Below are 19,905 nucleotides of genomic sequence, written 5' to 3'. Positions count from 1 at the left end.
ATAATTCAAAAAACAATTCCGTATGCAATAGAAACAATCCTATAAAAATAACACATATTGAATACAGTAGCCATGAACTGTTCAACTGTTTATAGAGATGAGAGAAAACTTAAGTACACAGATAGGTTTTTAACAGCTGGCAGAAGCTCACCACAGCAGGTGCCTGCCATATCTTGGTGGGGAGTTCATTTCACAGACTGGGGGCCACCATGGAGAAGGCCCTCCTCCAAGTTGCTGAGAGGTGAGCTTCTGTAGGCTGCAGCAAAACTAACAGGGGGGCCCTCCCAAGATCTCGGTAAATGGGCAGCTCAGTATGGGGAAAGGCATTTTTTCAGATCACCTGGTCCTAAGTTGTCCAGGACTTTATAAGTTAAGAACTGTACTGTACATTTACTGTGACATACATAGTGCCAGGATATTGTTTCCTATAAATAACTCTCTGCTTTTTTCTTGTCAACACAGCAATCAGCTTTGCAGTTTGATTCAGATCCTTGTTTATGATTTGTCAAAGGGGGAGAGAACCAGCCCATGCTCCTGTGTCTCAATATTCCCAGCCCTCCCACAACCACCTCGATCTGTGAACAGCCTAGCGAGTTACCAGTCCAGGTGAACAGAGGGAGCGAGAGAGACGCAGGTTAATAGACAAGAAGGCTTTAATTACACGGCAAAGTGCTCCCTTTGGCGGTTTTAAAAAACAGGGACTCCCGACTCGAGCCTCTAATGACTCAATTTGAGGGGAGATGCAAAAGGTGCTTATAACTCACTAATGACAGTGCTTGATCAAAGGTGGAGGAGTGAGGTACTGAGTTCTCTACACCAGCTGGGTCATGGGTTTCACATCGGCAATAGAAACTGGCCTGTTCTCCCAGCCGGAGAATTTCCTCTTGCTCAGATCACGGCCATCACTCATATTTGTCTACAAATCATCTGTTTTAGAGCAGGACTACACCATTTCTGTTCAGCCGAGACAAGGCTAGCACAAGCTCATACATATGATCAAAATTCCCAGCCACCCACAATCTGGATAATGCAGGTGGCAGCTGCCTGGGAGATTCTGTGTCACTTTTCTAACCGTGTAGCAGCAAAAGCATAGCAAGATGGTGAGCATGTGTTGCGTAAGGATGAGTGACGATCCCAGATTCCTGTGGAGCATTTTTCCACACCCTGCCACCATTCTCTTGGTGCTGAGGCCAGGGCTACCAGCTTCTGCAGAGGACTGGGCTGCTGTGCATTTAATAGTTGTGTAATAGGGAGGTTTCCACCTTGTGGGGCTCTTTGTACATCATGCTGTATATCTTCTCTCTACACAACGTGACTCTTTCTTAAACTCCAGGTTTAAGAGCCAGTGTGGTGTAGTGGTTAAGAGCGGTAGTCACCTAATCTGGGGAACCGGGTTCGCGTCTCCGCTCTTCCACATGCAGCTGCTGGGTGACCTTGGGCCAGTCACACTTCTCTGAAGTCTCTCAGCCCCACTCACCTCACAGAGTGTTTGTTGTGGGGGAGGAAGGGAAAGGAGAATGTTAGCCGCTTTGAGACTCCTTAAAGGGAGTGAAAGGCGGGATATCAAATCCAAACTCTTCTTCTTCTTCTATCGGGAACCTGTGGACCTCCAGATGTTGCTGAACTACAACTCCCAGCAACCCCAGCCAGCAAGGTCAATGGCCAAGGATGATGGGAGATGTAGTCTGAGGGCCAAAGGTTCCCCACACCTGTTCTGCTGAATCTGGCAGCTGTACCAATACCTGACCTCAAAAGGTTCCCCACGCCTTCAGAAAACTCTATTGGCAGTCAGACAATTGGCAGCTCAAGTTTCTCCCATCACCATAACACCTTAGTGCTTACCTGGCAGCTCTCTGCATACAAAAGTCACCTGGGCCCATCTGAACTCAACTCAGGGCTGGTGTCAGGAGTAGTAGGTTTCAATGGACATCTGCTGAAGCCCATATACTTGTCCACTCTCTAGAACCTCCTAGTCCTCCTCCTCTCATTGGGGCAGCCTGCTCACCTGTCTTCTCTGAGCATCCAAGCGATGGCAAGTAGAAGGAGAGAGAGCAGAGCCCTCCACTTGCTTTGTCCCAGGGTATGGTCAGAAGATACATGAACCCACCACCTTGCTGAAGCTAAGCAGGTCTGGGTCTGCTGAGTGACTGTATGGATAAAAACGCCCCTTGCAGGCCAAATTAGGACCTCTGGTGGTCCCATTTGGCCTAGAGGCCAGTGATTACCCATGCCTGCTTTAGTAAGTGGGCTAGTTAGTATCAGCCTTTCTTCCACCAACACTTGTAGAATGAGTGACCAAGGCAGAAGGGAAAGAAGAGTCAGACAAGACAGACAGGGATGGCGGCGGGGTGGGGGGTTGTGATAATGGTGGGAGGGGCTAACAAAGCATCACCAGTGGGACATCCTGCCCCCTAAGGGCATCTTGCCCAGCAGCCCCTCAAACCTGGCAGAGTCACCATCTAAAATAATTCTCAGCCTTGTCAGCAACCATAACATTCTCAGGTTTAGCTATGGAAACCTTTGCAAGTCACAACTCATGTTTATCCACACTTACCTTTTGCCCTGCTCTTTCCAGGTACAGGTCTGTGCTTTAACACGCCATAATATCCAAGTGTGTGTTCCCCCATTCCCAAGCTTCCCGCATGAAAACCCACTCTTTAAAGCTGGACTGGAGCAATTGTCAATTCAGGTTTTCTGTGGATTGACGTTTGCTTCAACTGAGCTCTAAAGAGTGGGTTTCTGTGGGGAAAGCTTGGGGGGCGGGGAGGGAAGAGGAGCTTGAACACGGAGCTTTAAAGTGCCTGGAAAGAGCAGAGGAAAGGCAAGAGTGGATAAGCCTTTGAGCTGTAGACCACACTTCTGTTTATTCTGGATTATTCTGCTGATTTGGGAAGCAGTACACAGATGGCATTAGTTACAATCCACCATCTATCCTTTATCTATCCTTTTGTTTCTTATGAAAATGTTGCCTTTAGATGCATCTTCCCATCATGCCAGCTTCATTATGAACTGAGGAAAAAGAACGGCCTAGCTGAGTTTTATGCCAATAATGTGTACACCACCTTAGTTTCCCATTCACTGCACAGGTGTGTTCTCTGCATGATGGAGAGTACCCCACTTCCAACCAGCTGCCAATTCTTTATTTCCGGGACGCGTGTGACGCTGTGGGTAAAACCACAGTGCCTAGGACTTGCCGATCGTATGGTCGGCAGTTCGAATCCCCGCGGCGGGGTGAGCTCCCGTCTTTCGGTCCCAGCTCCTGCCCACCTAGCAGTTCGAAAGCACCCTTAAAGTGCAAGTAGATAAATAGGTACCGCTTTATAGCGGGAAGGTAAACGGCGTTCCGTGTGTTGCTCTGGTGCAGGCTCGCCAGAGCAGCGATGTCACACTGGCCACGTGACCCAGAAGTGTCTGCGGACGGCGCCGGCTCCCAGCCTCTAGAGTGAGATGAGCGCACAACCCTAGAGTCTGGCAAGACTGGCCCGTACGGGCAGGGGTACCTTTACCTTTAATGAATCCATGCTTTCCTCCTGTGAAGATGCTTACAGAGCAATTGTATGCACCAGGTACACGGGAGCGGGAGATATGCTGCTGCTACTTTGAGAGCAGAATATCCCCCGTCCTAGGCTTGCCGAGGCCAGGGAAACACAAACGCAGAAAATTGCGGAACAGCATAAGAAAAGCTGTCATGCTCTCAGCATCCCTGGAAACAGCAGTGGCATTGGTTGCGTAGAGTGTCTAGCCTTTGCCAACAGTGGGCTTATCCGCATATGGGGGTGGGCATCTTCCCTGTATGGGGGAAACATCACCCCTCACTGTTGGGGAGGAATAGCAATAGAGCTCAGATATATGAGAGGCAGTTGCAGTAGTTATCTGTTAAAGAACCTGATCCCCTTTCCCTGTGTTTACCTGTGTGGACTGCTGTCTCCCGGCCTCCCCAGGTGCAGAAGTCACTGCTGGGTCACGGGCGTAGCCAGGCTTTATTTTAGGGGGGCGGGCATTATGTTAGGTTGGGGGTACCAAATTATGTCTGATGTAATTGGTCAGTTAGTTCAGTATTTGTATTTATTTACTTGATTTAGAGAGACAGCTGCACCCCACCCCACCCCACCCGGCTACACCCATGTGCTGGAAGTTGGTGTCTGAAGTCCCAAGATGAGGTGCCTGTACTGGCTGTGGCATATATCCATATCTTATGCTCCACTGTGACAACATGGTGGGGTGGCCATGAGTATCCGGGCAGCTTAAAAAACAGAAACCAAAAACCCCTCCCATTAGTTAATAGGAGGGAGATTTCTTACTCCAGGTCTGTGGGATGTAAAGTTCCACCATCAATAGGGGTGTGATCATGGTCTTGAGGAAACAGTGCAAGCTTGCTCCTCCCCTGTGCCAACCCCATCCTGCCCACAACTCCGTTTCAGTACTTCCACCAGCACAGTCTCACTGGCAGAGCAGATTTGCAATACTCTGTCAATATATCTCCTGTTTTGTCAACACGGCAGGAGTTCTGCCAAATCCTATGTCTTAGCAGCCAGAAAAGCTGAAGTACAGGATTGCTCTTTTTTTATATGACTCCAATGCCTACGGTGGTGCTAAACAACTTAACATTCTTTCAACCCTTCCCCACCTCTTCCTTGATTTGTAAGCACTGTTAAGGATATGCAGGTGAAGAATCCCCCATGGTGTTGGTCTACCAGGTATCACAGGTGTGTCGCTCTCACAGAACAGGAGGCACCAAATAGAAAAGCAGATACCTTTTGACCTGCTCAAGATTTTTAACAGCAGCCCGATGACGTTTTTCTTCAGACATAGTCAGGTCTCATTTATTGCAACAGTCAAGATTCAACATATATCAAACCAGTGTACTGTGACTTAAGGAGACCTGAGGCTAAGCTGCCAAGAAAAGGCAAATGGTTGACTTCATACTTTACCCGGGACCACACACGAAATAAGCTCCACCCTCCTGTCTTATAAAAAGGAAATGCAGTAGCAAATCTGCAATATGTCACCCCAACACATCCAGATAGTGTTGAAATCTGATTACCAGGCATCAGACGCCATGTACACAGGATCACACCCTTGTTTAACTAATTGGGAAAAGCTAACATCCTCTGCTTCTGTACTGAGACAATCATTAACACAGGTTGGAATCTGTACTTCATCCATGTAGGCTTACCCTCCTGCCATGGGAACTGTGAAAAACCTGGGATGATTACTAGTTGCCCCATGGAAACCAATCCACACTATGACTACAATCTTATATGTATCTATGCAAAGATTCCTGCATTGGAGGGGGTTAGACCAGATGATCCTTGTGGTCCCTTCTAACTCTAGAATTCTAAGATTCTATGAAAGATCCCTGAAATCCATGGACCTTATTTACATCTGACCACGCTTAAGAACAGTCACTAGTTTTGTAAATATATTGGGGCAGTTTATGCCTCTTCCAGCTCCTACTCCTGGCTGCATGTAGCATCCCACAGAGAATATTACTCAGGGAATGTTCCTCTCCATATTTCCTCACCCCAAAGTAATAAAAAGCTCATCCATTTGGTCTAGTGGACAGAAATTTGTACTTCGGTCCATGGGTCCCAAGTTCAAGTCTCATCCCTATCACAAACTCTGTATATTACTTATTTCATGCATTTATATCCCACCTTTTCCCCATGGAGCTCTAGTTGTTGTGCAAGGTTCTCCCCTTCCTCATTTAATCCCCACAACAACCCTGTGAAGGCTGAGCAGCAATGACTGGCCCAAGGTCACCCTGTGAGCTTCATGGACAAGTAGGGATCTGAACCCTGGTCTCTCATATCCTAGTAAGACACTCTAACCACTACACCACACTGGCTCTTGGGCATCACTGGACCCTCTGGCCCTTTAACACATCTGTAATGTGGGAACCGCAGAACACTGTAAGAGCAAACACAAGATCAGAAAGTAGGTGCTTTTGCGAAGACCTGTTAGAATCGTGAACTCAAGCTCCTCACTCACCATACACCCACACAACCACAGTCCAACACTGCTTGCTTGCACACACACACACACCCCTCACCCACATAAAATACACACACATATACATACAGTATGCCTCCTTACCGGCAACTCCTGCAGCTAAGCTGGTGCCAAACATATTGCTCTGCTTTCGTTTGGGCCACATCAGTGAGCGGGTCTTGTTGTCTGGGCAGCCCAGGACCTCCCTACACACTGCCTAGGTTTGTGGCCCAGGAAGGTCACTTCACTGCTGCTTGACCCCTGGCTTCACCCCCCCAGAGACACAATCCATTGTCTCTCAAGACAGAGGGATGACAACAACAAGTCCATCACATTGTCTGTTCTATCCATACAATTGCATAAGCAGATACTAAGCAGAAACACACTCTGTAGACATTCATCCTTGCATGTACATAACCAATTCTCTCTCTCGCCGCCGCCCCCCACCCCCACCCAGTGATTTGCCTTACATGCCACTGTGCCTCAGTTCTCCTCTAAGTGTTTCTTATAATAGATCTGAAATGCATTTTTCCAGACCTTCACCTGGGACATTGGCAAATTCCCCATGGATTAAGTGCAACAGGCCTTCTCTCTCCCTTTGCAGCTACATCCTGGTAGAGAGTGTCAAGCACTTCATTGAACAGAACCTATTCCACTCACTTGGGGTGGCTCATGATGGCCAAGGGATGGTTGGGTTGGATTCTGAGAGCCCAACCCACTGTCAGATAGAGGGGAGCGTGACTGGTTCAATTGCACTGGCCACAGAGCCTCCGGGCCCCAGGGGGCATCTCAACTATGATTTAGAATGAAGGGCAAGAGGTTGAGGGGTGCTGAATTTTAGGATCACATGGGGTGCTGCTGAACTTTGAGACCCCAAGATCCGCCACTGCCACTATCATTCCCCACTTACCCTAGCCTTAAGCATCCTTCCACTGTTTTAGTGTTGAGAAGCAAGTGTCTGTCAGTCTTAGGAACTGACTATAGGCTTTTTCACTTATCCCATTTGGCAGGCAAGTTTCTTGTGCTATCCAAGTCTCACCCAAACCGGTGTCCTTTCCTCCCCCTCACATCCTGCCATCCAAATAACCGACATACACTGACATCGCTCTTACGCCCCTGCGGAGATCATCCCCACCCCCGCAGAAGCAAGACTTCCTTAATCCCCCTTTCTTCATTCTCCCTCCCCAAATAGACATTACAACACATACACACCACGTGCACATGTTCTTGTCTGACCCAAAAAGCACAAGGACTTTTATGGGGGGGGTGGATCCCTGCAAAAAGACCCACAGAGTTTGGGGAGAGGAAAGATGGAAGTGTCGAGAAGGGCAGTTTACCATGTCTGCTCTTTAAATCAGATTGACCTGTGCTCCCCCCACCCTCTCACTCTATAGCACTAAATGAGTTGAAACACGATTTCACAGTGAAAGGCCCGCAGGTCACAGGCTGTGGTTGCTACTGCTTTAATTAATACAAGTTCCAATGGTAATAAATTATATTTTTTGGAGGGGTGGCAGTAGGGGGTGGAGAGAAAAAAACTAACCCAAAAATAACTATTACAAACAAAACAAAGCAAAATGGAGACGGGAGGGGGAAGGAAGTATATATAATTATTAACCCTTCCCCAGACTCTCAACACAAATGTTTTGTGATGGGGCGAGTTTCAATCAGGAGGTAGATAGTAGCACATAATGATGAAATGAGGAACATTTCCCATTTATCCCGAAGTGGGGGAAGGAGAGAGGGAGCCGTAATACCTGTTTGAACTGAGGTAACCTTAAGAAACAGGAGGCTGAGTGCACATTACGCGCTTCAAGTACATTCAAATGACATTTCCTCCCACAAGGAAATTTGGGCACTGTAGTTTCTTAAGGATTACTGGAGAGATAAACTACAGTGCCCAAAATCCTAAAGGGTGGGAAATGTGTTTCCAATGTGCTTTAAAGGTACAGAATCATAGAATCGTGGAGTTGGAAGGGATCCCTGAGGATCATCTAGTCCAACCCCCTGCAATGCAGGAATCTCAACTAAAACATCCATGGCAGGTGGCCATCTGACCTCTGCTTAAAAACCTCCAAGGAAGGAGAGTCCACGCTTCCCAAGGGAGACCATTCCATTGTCAAACAGCTCTTACTGTCACAAGGTTTTTCCTGATGTTTAGCCAGAATTTCCTTTCTTATAACTTGAATCCATTGGTTCGAGTCCTACCCTCCGGAGCAAGAGAAAACAAGATGAGAAAACAAGAAGATACTGGAAGATGGCTATCCTATCTCTTCTCGGTCTCTTCTTTTCCAGGCTAATTATGCACAGACAAGCCTGAGTCTTCCACTTCTTGAGGTGACCTAAAGTTCAAACAGGTGTTGTAGCTTCCCCACAATTCAAAATAAATGGGAAATGTTCCAGCATCATCACAAAACAAAATCAGAAGTTTGTTTGAGAACATGTGATTTGACCACCTCTACTCATCCGAGACAGTAGATTCTCCTACCTGGATGCTAGAGCCTCGAGGTGTTTAGGAGAAGGTCTTCCCCACCACCACCTCCCTCACAAGCTCTAGCAACATGTAGGCTCCCAAGCCTTGATCATTGCCTCTGGGCTGCAGACTGTAACGGCTGGCAGAGATGCCAAATTATTTTCTACCTTCAACACCTGTGTGGCAAAAGGCAGAAATGCAGCAGGTGAATTCCCAACACAGCGCTGCCATCACAAGGAAAAGTTCTGAGGCATTTCTGCTTTTCACCTCCTCTGCTGGCACAGCAGAAAAACCCTACCAGCAAAAAGAAAAAGCGGGCAAAGACTGGACAATTCACCCTGTTTCCAAGGCAAATGACAGCAAGTAACAATTTTTTAAAAGTATCCACATTTTAATCTAAATCAGGTGCATTTGACTATTTTCAAGCACCCAGACTGGATGTGTTCTCAGAGCAGGCCTCCCTTTAACCTGGGGCTTATCCACACTTACCTTTTGCCCTATGCTTTCCAGGCACAGGCCCAAACTTTAGCACTCCATATCCAAGAGCTCTTCTTTCCCTGCAAAAACCCACTCTTTAAAACCAATGCACAACAAACGTCAATTTGTGTTTTCCATGGACTGCCGTTTGCTCCAATTCAGCCGTAAAGAGCAGGTTTCCATGGGGAAAGCTCAAGAGCAAAAAAAATGTGCTCGGACACAGAGATTTAAAGAGCAGGCAGTGCCCGGAAAGCGGATAGGAAAAGTAAGTTTGTCCTCCTGTCATTATTGGATCCATAAGCCCCCGCCAACATGGAATTATGGGAGTTGTGGTCCCAAACACAAGACTGGAAAAGGCTACTATAATCCATTCATTATTCCCTTATTTCACTGTTTGTACCTCCTATGTGCCCCCACCCACCCAAATGTATCATGGTAATCTGATATCTAAGAGAGAGCAGGACTATGGCTAAACAAAAATGAGCAATGCACCTATTCTTATCAATTCACACTGCCAGGAGGGAAGTGACTGTATCCTAGGTGTCCCCACCAGCTTTAACTGGGCATGACAGTCTGATAGTTATGAGGCCAGTCCGCTGCACTGTTAAAACATGCCCTGTTTCTACTTTGTGTCTGTGCCCCTTCTAACCACAACCTCTTGATCAGGAGTAGTATTTCCTTTTGAAATCTAACATCACAACCAGAAATCTAGTATCCACTGCCTGACTCTCAGCTGACAGCAGAATTTGCAAGATTGCTCATGTGCAGAGGGATGTGTGGCTCAGGGTGTTAGGAAGCGCTCACTTCCCCCAAACCCCATTCCAAGAGATGACTCCTTCCTTGCACCCATGTACAGGAGCCTGAGAGAGACAGTTACCTTGCATATTATTTACCAAGAGGGAAGGGACTGGCCCAAGGGCTCCCAGGAAGAGCTGGTGTCAGAGTCTGTGCCAAATGCAAGGCTCACTCTGAGCCCCAAAACAACCAGGCCCCAAACTCAGAGGGGAGGCGTTTCTGCTCTTTGGCACGGATCAGGCTCTAGCCCTCAAGGAAGGGACCTGCCCTTCGAAGAAAACGATTAAGACATTGTGTGTCTTTCATAACAAGGCAGCTCAGAACAGCGCGGCATTTCTCCCTAATGAGAGCAGCCTTCTGCATGCCTTGGCGCATGCCTTTCATCCAAGCATCCCCAAGCCTTTTCCAAACATGATGCTGATTGATTGATTGATTAATTAATGAAATCATCACCTCCCCCCACCCTTTTATATAGGCATGTGTATATATGAGAAAATGCTTCCAATCCCACGGGGTCTTTGAGAAACACAAAGTACGTAAACATTTTTCTTCTCTGTTTAAATGATTCACAAAGAGGAACAATGTGGCTGCTAATCCCACAGAATGATACAACAGCCAGGACTCCAGAAGCGAACACAGGAATCCAGTTTCTCCACTAGACCCCAAATTCTCTCCCTAAACTGGAAAGGTAATGATCACCCATCCCACATGCTTTGAACGCTGCTTCCTTCTCATTGCTAGAATAGATATTGGTGATTATATCCTCCAGGTTTCCTCTTCTTCTATGAATGGATGTTCATTTTCTGCTGACAACTTCACTGTTAAACCTATTTTGGGTTAACACATTTTCAGTACTAATGCTGCTCCTTGTGGGTAATTATTTATTCACTTTCTATTCCCACATACGCATTTTCCCATTTCCAAAAATCTCAACACGGGCAATCCCAGTTGATCATCAATATAAACCTATACAGAAGGTTAAAGGGACAGCGAGATGGGATAGAAACTCAAAGCCACCCAGTGATCTTCATGACTAAGCCGGGGATTCGAACAAAATTTCTCACGCCCAAACTTAGAACTCAAACCATGTGCTTAAACTCCAGTCAGATAATTGGGGGAGGGGGGTTGGTTGGATCTGCAGCACTCCCACATAAAATTGCTAAATTGGGTAGCTGCAATGAAACCAAAAGCCATTCAGCTGAAATCTTGGGACTACAGAAGGATCCAATGCACCCTTCAAGAAAGAAGAGAAAAAAGTGAGGTCCCTAATACCATCGTAATAGAACACAACCTATGATAACACAGAGCAGGACAGATTACTGGGTTTATATCCTATGCAACACTCTTTATTAATGCTTAGCTAAGTGTAGTACAACTGATTTTTGGGAATGAGATTTTCACCTGCTCCTGCACACCAGAAGGATCCTGTGCTGGAAAATGAGTAAGGCCCTCTCAGAGAAAAGACTGCCAAATTTCTGAGAGTCTCAAATGAATGAATTCAGCGCGACCGAAAAGAGCTACCCATTGCCTCAAGCAAACTGGTGTTTTGTTCTAGTCGTAGATAGTGTCAATCCTACCCAGAGGATAAAACCAATGGATTTTGCTCTATACATGGCACTGGGACTCTTAAATTCCCGGCTCCAAAGCGGGAATTGTGACTGGTAAATGACAGCAGACATCCTGGAGCCCGATCCCTCAGTTTCTCTGGCACCACTTCCAGGAGAAGAGGCACAGACCCTTAACCCAGAACTCAAAAAGTGACAGAGGAATGGAGGCTCTCCCCCAAAATGTTTTCATGTCAAAGCAAATGCCCATTGGCAAGAATTTCACCATTACGGATGGGGTGAGAGAATATGTCTGTAGAGGGAGATGACAGCCCGGATTATAAGGTGCTGGGGGGTGGGGGAGAGAGGAGGCGTGAAATAATCCTGATGACTAGAACCACTCGTAAAAGAGACAAATCTGCTTCGACACTGCATTCCTGGGAGAGTTGTAATTATAGAAACGGCTCCCAAGTGACATCTCCTCCAAGCCCTTGGGGGTTTCGAGGGGCTGCATTAGGAGGGGATATGTAATTAATCTCCTCTTAGCATGGTGCGTATGCGGGGGGCATTGGAGCAGGGGAAGGCTGTCAATTGCGGGCTGCGTGGTAAAGGCCTCGCCAGCGAGTGGAGAGGGTTTGGAAAGCGGGGAAGCCCGAGAAAACCAAAAGGAGACGGTCTTACCTTTGGCCCCAGAGACTGAGGAGAAGCAGGGGGCAGAGCCAAAGAAGCAGAGTTTGTCCCATCCTGGCTGCTGGAAGTTTTAGTCTGTCTACCAGCTGGTTCTTCTTGTTTAAGGGCTAGTAGGGTGGGGATGGGGGTAGGTTGTCTCTTCGCTGCTTGCTGCTGCTGCTGCTGCTGCTGCCGATTTGCGCTCTTTCTCTCTACTCCTGTCACTTTCCCCTGCTCTTTTAGGACCTCATTGATCGCCTTGGATTGGAGAGGGAGGTGTTTTTGTTTTTTCGACAGCTCGTTGCAAAGATTTGCAAGCCCAAACTGCAGCGAGCACCTCGGGCCTGCCCTCTCTCTCTCCCTCTCTCTTCCCCACCCTTCTCGTTCCTTCAGCAGGGCAGCTGGTTTTCGAAGAGGCGTCGAGGGTTAGTCGTCGTTGGTGAAGGTAGCAACGGGCTCCACGGTTGTCCTCGGAGCTCCATGCGGGCAGGTCCTCCTCCTCCTCCTCCACCCCCCATCCGAGAGCGCTGGGAAGAAAAAGAAGGAGGCTGGCAAAGATCTCTCTCTCTCTCTGCCTCCCTGTCTTATGTACACACCCTCTTTCCTTTGCAACTTTTGAACCCCCCACCCGGCTTGCTGAAGTTGCAAGCAGGGGCTGCAGCGGCTCTATCAGGGCAGGGTAATCTTTCTCCGGGGGGAAGGGAGGGGGCAAGGGTGGGGTCAGGCCGGGCCCAGCGGGCACGTGCGGCCCCCGCAGCCCGCCCCTCCACTCATCGCGGCTGCTCCCGCCGGGGCAGCTGGCGACCGAGCCGCGGGGCGGAGGGCGCACGAGGCAGCGCGCCGCGACCGGCGACCACGGCGGAGGCGGATTCTTCTCGGCCTGGACGGGACGGGAAAGCAGCAAAGAGCTCTCCACGCGCAGCGAGCAACCGCCGAGCCAGCGCCTCAAGCCCGAGTCCCGACACGCCCGTGCAGGAGCCCTCGGGCGGGCAGGCGGGAAAAGGACGGGCTGGGAAGCGTGTGCCAACCGCACACCCTGAGACATGCACCCTCGCGCACACACGCACGCATCTGCAGAGACGTGCACAGCCATCCCGTGCAACCCCGGCCACACTTGCGCGCCCACCTCCTTTGCAGAAGTAACGGCTCCAACGCTGCATGCACGCCCACACGTGCACAGCCCAACGCTGAGAACACGCGCACAGGCGCGCATCGCCATGCACACAGCAGGGTGCTTATCAGGAGAAATGGGCGCACAACACGTTCGCACAAAACAGGCGCAACACCCAGGAGTCACAAACACTATTTGCATAGATTATTTATAAGATGCAGACTCACTCCATGTATATTTTTTGCTAACTATCCACCGGACTTTCCAGCCCGGGCATGCAGCTGCATCACTGTGTGTGGCCGAAACACAACTGCAGCACCTACTGACACGGTTGCAAATGACCACACAAATGCATGCACAGCTCTGCAATCCGATAGCTCAAGGCTCGGATACACATCACCATCATCTGGCCAGTTACGTACAACCTGTTCGTATGCGTCCTCATGTAAACAAAGAATCTTGCAAACGGGCTCCATGGATCCTTCTAGGTACACATGTATATACAGCCTTAGCTTTTCCATATTCACACATACAGGTACAGGGTTCATTAGTTACGTTATTGCTGTATCCTGCTCTAATATCAACAGATATAAGGCAGTTTAGGAATATTTTAATTAATAGACAAATTGCCCCATATGTCATTAAAGCCCTGTTCTTTAATCATTAGATAGCTAGGACTTGTCTGTTCTGGGTAGATGGACGGAGTGGAGGACGGGCTTGCTGGTCAATGGGTGCTCCTGCCTCATATAGGAGTCTGGGCTCTAGATGGTGTTCCTTATGAGGCCTTGACTATTCGGTAGGTGCTGTAGGATAACCAGAGCTATTTGGGTTTCTGAAACCTTTAAAAATTATCAATTCCCATCATGGTAATGAAATAGCCTGGGGGGGGAATGGATGGGTTTGTTTACAAAATGTATTTTTATTAGCATTATTTGTACCTACATTTATGACACTCAAACACCTTTAATGTGCTTCAAATCCCTGTTGAGGGTTTGAGAAATACCTGCATGTCTGCTGCCATTCTTAAGCATTAAGAAATGAGATTGTTGGCCTGAAAGGCTTGTTGAAGTTTACAGTCATTAATCAGAATGCAGATAGATAGTGTTAGCTTTAAACTTCCCTTTAGTCCAGGGGTAGGGAACCTATTTCAGCTTGAGGGCCACATTCTCTTCTGGGCAACCTTCTGGGCAACCACATGGCAGAGATGGGTGGGGCAAGAGGCAAAAGTAGGCCGGGCAACAAATGTAAAGTTTACCTTTGTACAGTAGACTACTTTTCTACACCCTCTCTCACACACACCCTCTCTATTCTCCGCCCAAGCAAACTGGAAAGCATTATTTACCCGATTTCTTCTTATTATTACTTTATTCACGATTCATCTTACATCCAAAGGTCTCAAGGTGAATTGCATAGCAAACAAGTAAATATTAAAGATGCACATGAAAAGTGACCACACTGAACATCCCCCAAGTAAATATTTCCCACCATGAAATTATCAGAAGCAATCACCACAAAACAGCAAGCAACTAAAAACATCTAAAAAGCAAGCAAGGAACAACTATGAACATTCAAATACTTGGGTGCATTCAAAAGTCCTTAGCCTGGAGCTGAAAAGGTGTCAGAGCCAGACATACTGTCCTGGGGAGAGCTTTACAGAGATGGAGAGACGTGGCACAAAAAGGTAGGGGGCGACATTTAACAACTGCTTAATCGCATGTCATCCTTATTTGTATATATATATTATTTTTAGAACAGGAGGGAATGGAGAGCAGAACACCTCTTCCCCCCACATCTCCAAGGACACATTCCAGCTGGGTAAAAATACGGGGAGGGGGCACTGAGAGTTTGGCCTGGAGAGAGTTCCAAGGGCCAGATGGAGAGCTCTGAGATTCCCCACCCCTGCCAGAGATTGCCTTGTCTTGCTATATATTGGGCCAAAGTCTGTGAGCCCTCAAGCTGCCAATTGAGAGAAAAGAGAAGCTGCCACTTGATGCCTATGGAGAAATCAGCTGCAAACCACATCTGCAGATGTAGGGTGAATGTGACCATGTGAAGAGGAGCAGCAGAGGCAAGGGTGCTGGCTTCACTCCCCTCCACCATCATTTCATTTGCCTTCCAACTTGGTAATGGTGACTGAGGAAGCATAGGAGCCAACTCCTAGGGGTCGAGGTACCTTTGCCCCTCCCCCAATAAAATATTAGAGAGAGCCAGGCCAAGTACACAGAATAAGCTGCCATGAAGGGGCTGCAAAGCCACCTCCCCAACAGCAGTGTGGCTGCCATGAAGGGGCAGGACACAGTGAGGATTGATTTCTTGTGCAGCCCCAACCACAGCGCCCCACCTACCCTGCACCTCCCCCCACCATCCAGGTAAGGGGCAGTGACACTGCTGTCAGGGGGGCAGCTCAACAGCAGCTTCGGCCAGTATTTCCCCTTACATGTTTACATTGCCCAAGTTTTCACTCCTGCACAGGAGTTATCTCTTAGTCTAATCTACTTTACAGGCTTGTAGTTGTGAGGATAAAGTGGGGGTGTGAACCACACGCTGCCACCCTGAGTTCCTTGAAGGAAGGGCAGGGGTTTAAAACGAATAAATCATTTGCCCAGTGGATCGATCAGTTAAAGTTCAAATAAATAATGACATTTCTTTTTTAAAAAAACAACAACCCGTAACTACCAACCATGGTAAAAGTGAATACATATTTTTCTGTTTATTTTTCTGAATGCTAGCATGCACCTCTGTAGTCTTCTGTTTCATAATAAACAGCTTTTGATACTTGTGGTTTCACCTGAGAATTCAAGGGTTTTGGCACGGGCATTGCTCACTTTGAGACCTCATGGGCCGAATCCACATAAAGGTTTGGGTGTTGGACAGATGTGCATCCAGTGAACATATATTCCCCCATCCCCGTCTTACTCCCGCTGTGACTAGATGGCTCTGCTGCTCAATGGATGCACACATAGATGGAGCAAAAGGCAGACGGGAAATTGTTAATGTGAATTCTGCTATGAATTCTGTAAATAATAACATGATAATAATAGGGAAAGCTGATGCATTAATATAGAAATTTAGAGTGTCCAAAATGTTTCACACACACTATGCCAGTAATCTAGAGTGTGAAAGATAGATCAGATCTGTTCATATTGCAGATGGGAAAATGTCTTGATCAGGGCCAGCCCAAGACATTTTTCTATCTGAGACGAAAGACAAGATGGTGTCTCCTGCCTATTCCAGGTACAGAAGCTGACCGCAGTGCAGAGGTGTACCTAGGCTCTCTTGTACCCTTGGCAAGGAGCTGTATCCCTGTCCCATATCCTTGTGCCCCTGGCAATCACTGTCTCTCTCTCTTCACAATTTTTACACCCTCTTGGGCCAACTTCACCAACTTCTGGGAACGCCCCTGCTAGAGTGAAAATTGAATTTGCCTTCCACTCTGATGGTGGAATAGCATCCTGGGGCAGCAGGCTGGTTCCGGGGTGGACAGGATAGGCTGTACAACAAATTTAATTCTGTCTTCCAAAAGAGGGGAGGGGGGAGAGAAACAGCCAATGTGCTTCCCCTACTACCCCCCATCATCCGCCACCTAAGGCATTCATCTCGTTTTGCCTAATGGTAGGGCCAGCCCTGGTCTTGCCAAGGGGCCTAGCAGTGCAGTCCTCAGCTGAAAATGCTAGCTTGTACAGTGCACTGACTCGTGAGCATTCTGCAAATATCTGCCTACCTGGCTCTAGTACTTTTGACGCTTTCCATCAAATTACCTAACATAGTTTCAGAAATTAAGTCAGTGCTAACTGTAGTCCACAAAATGCTTTTTTACCATAAGGAATGTGTTTGTTTTTAAGGTGCCACAAGACTCTTTGTTGTTTCTGTTGGACTACACAGCAACCCGGCTACCCCCTCTGGAAATTGTTACAGAGCTATGCAGCAGTGAGAACATTGGGAGGATTCAGTTGAAACTCAGAATGATTTCGATAAAACTTTTTAAGGATTAGCACATTAAGATAAACTTTTGCAAAGACAAATCAGGTACTTAACTACAAAAGGAGAGAAACCTGGCGAGGCAGCAGCACTGAGTTTCTTTTAACCACAACCTGAACACGAGCCAGCAACTGTGAGGCTCTTGCATAAGAAAAGGTGAAAGAAAAAGGCAAAGATTGGGCTGCGTTACAAAAGGTTGGCACTTCAAGTAGGAAGCCAGTGCTCTGCTTTGCTCAGTTCCTTTTATACCTCTAACTCTGATAAAGAATGTGTTGAGGCTCTGGGCATCCTGTTATGAAAACATCAGGAAGAATCAAATGTAGGAATTGATTGAATAATAACTGGAATTATTAAAAATTAATAACAAATTATTTAAAAAAGATTTTTTTTAGCTTGTTATTTATTATGACAAATGTAGGAAGTTGCCTTGGTCCGAATCAGAGCATTTATTTATTTCATTTATAGCCCACCTTTTCCTCCAAGGAACTCAAGGTGGCTATGTAGCTCTTCACGGAATGCCCATAATGCCCCTATGAGGTAGGTTAGGCTTAGGGTTGCCATATTTCAAAAAGTGAACATCTGGACAGAAAAGTTGTTTACCTTTTTTGCAAAATCACAAAGAATTTGGCCATTTTTTTAGGAAGATCAGCAAAATTTAGCCAATTTCTGCCAGGACACTGCTTCCAGATACAGTATTCCGTGTATGTCTGGGAAATTTCTAGCAACCCTAGTTAGGCTAAGAGGCTTTTATTTTCTCGGTGGGATTTTTCTTCATTGGGAATCTCATGACCCAAGCATGATAAATTCCACGAGGTTGGGGAGTTCTCTGGAATGGAGGATCCTTAAGCGCTTTGGACCACAGTGGATATGGGATTGTGGGGTTTATCTAGAATCATCCGGAACGGCAGTGGGGTTTTCCTCTGCTATTTACAGGTGTTCAAATAATCCCTTTCTTCTCTATAATCACAGCCTTTGTATAAATGGCCTGTGCTGGGTGTTTAAATGTGGTGCACCATGACAGTAGCTGGCTCTGCATTTTTCCACCTAGGCAAAGATCCATGTTTTTCTGTAGTCGAGATGGGAACTGTTATTGCGTGGGGCTATGACTGGGCTATAACCTTATAACTCTACGTTTGACCCTTATGCAGGCAGATGCTAATCTGCCAAGGATGCCCTCATTTTAGAGAATAACCGCAATTCTGCCTAGTGGATTTTTAAAACAATCCGTCAACCCTGTGTTGACGGATTGGCTTCCTTCAGGAAGCAGCTTAATCTCTCTACGTGGGACCCTCAGAGAAATAACCACTGAATATTTGTCTCCAAGGAAATTATAGAATCTCTTTATCTGGAGGTTTTCAAGAGAAAATGGGTGATTGGCTGCTGGGTGTCATTTAAATTTAAGGAATTTGCTGGGTATGACCCATAGGAACTCTTCCGGATACATGATTCTATTGATCTGTGGAAACAGAACATACTATACAGACACCAAGAAACATCACTATGTTGACGGAAGCCTCTCATGCTGACAGCAAAGCCCTTGCATACACAAAACATCTCGCCCTGTCTTAAGCAAGCATGACTTTGGGGCAAAGCAGATTCTGTACCACTGAGCCAGAGCCCTCCCCCTAAATTTCAAGCTCACTCTTGCTATACCTAATAAAGACTAAAATATCTTCAAATATCCTGCCCCCCTGGTAGAACTTTGACATCCTTCTATTTCTAACATGGCAAGGCCCAATGACTATGCTAGATGAAAAGCATCTGCAGTGCCTACTTGGTTTAACTAGCAGAATCTCAACCCCTTTTTAGTTTTCTTGTTGTAAGCTAACAAAAGCAGGCTCCACGAAGGAGCCCAGGAGGCAGCAAACATAGAAGCATTGCTTCATCTCTTCCACCTGTTGCTCCAAACCAGCATACCTCAGGAAGCCCACTGCATAACATTCAATCTGAAAATAATTATTATTATTATTATTATTATTATTATTATTATTATTATTATTATTATTTTATGGCTGACTGGCAGAAGCTCTCCAGGGTTTCAGACAAGAATCTTTCCCAGCCCAACCTGGAGATGCCAGGGACTGAACCACTAAGCCACAGCTCTTTTGCAATATATAATTGCCCTAAAATGTAATTCATCAACTAAACGCCAGAGACTAATGAAAGATTTTAAACTCCTTATTGTTGACAGTTTTGAGGAGGCTTGGCCTTTCCATCAGAAGGTAAAGCAACATTTATATCAGCGATAGGAAACTGGTTGCCCTCCAGGTGTTCTGGACTACAACTCCCATAATCCCATGGGCCTATATTGGCTATGCTGATGAAAGCTGGGAGTCCAGTAATAACTGGATGGCCACAAGTTCCCCATCTTCGATTTATATACACAGTTTCAGTGAAGTAGTGATCAAGGTGACCCAGGAGAAGTCACCTTTCAATATCAGCCTTCTAGTTACAAGGCAACGGTTTAGGGCAACAGAGATTTGCATATTAGGCCCTTAATGCCTTTCAAGGGTCTCAAGATCCCTGATAAAACCTTAGCAATAAAGGGGCCTTACTCAACAGCACTGGCAGCTGAATCACAGAAAGTGCTGGATTTTCTTCCAGACTCACCAGAGACTTTCTAATCTGATCTCCTTCCATAGAGATGGGGTTGGGCAGGATAAACAATCAACAGTGGAATTAAGAGGAAAGTCTTGAGTTCATTCCATTGAGAACAACACCCCTTTAAGTGCCAATCTGCCATGTCCCAGATAAAGTACTAGTCTTTGTCTCCTTGGGAGCAATGAAAGCTGAAAATTAGGCCTCACCCTCTTCAATCCCTCTCAGTCTGGCCTGTAGGAAGCTTCTTTCACTGTGACACGAATTCA

General features: G+C 46.8%; 1 protein-coding gene across 1 annotated transcript in view; it reads right to left on the bottom strand.

Moving 5' to 3' along the window:
* The window catches only part of WNT10A (Wnt family member 10A), a 44,993-nt gene extending 32,346 nt beyond the window's left edge, over positions 1-12,647 (bottom strand). The window contains exon 1 of the mRNA XM_028741797.2: positions 11,962-12,647. Within this exon, the coding sequence (XP_028597630.1) occupies positions 11,962-12,023 (62 nt within the window). The 5' untranslated portion in view covers positions 12,024-12,647. The remainder of the gene's footprint in view (positions 1-11,961) is intronic.
* Between the last annotated feature and the right edge of the window lie 7,258 nt (positions 12,648-19,905).

Source organism: Podarcis muralis, chromosome 1 (assembly GCF_964188315.1).
Source record: "Podarcis muralis chromosome 1, rPodMur119.hap1.1, whole genome shotgun sequence".
Taxonomy (NCBI): domain Eukaryota; kingdom Metazoa; phylum Chordata; class Lepidosauria; order Squamata; family Lacertidae; genus Podarcis; species Podarcis muralis.
This window is presented reverse-complemented; position numbering and strand designations above follow the sequence as displayed.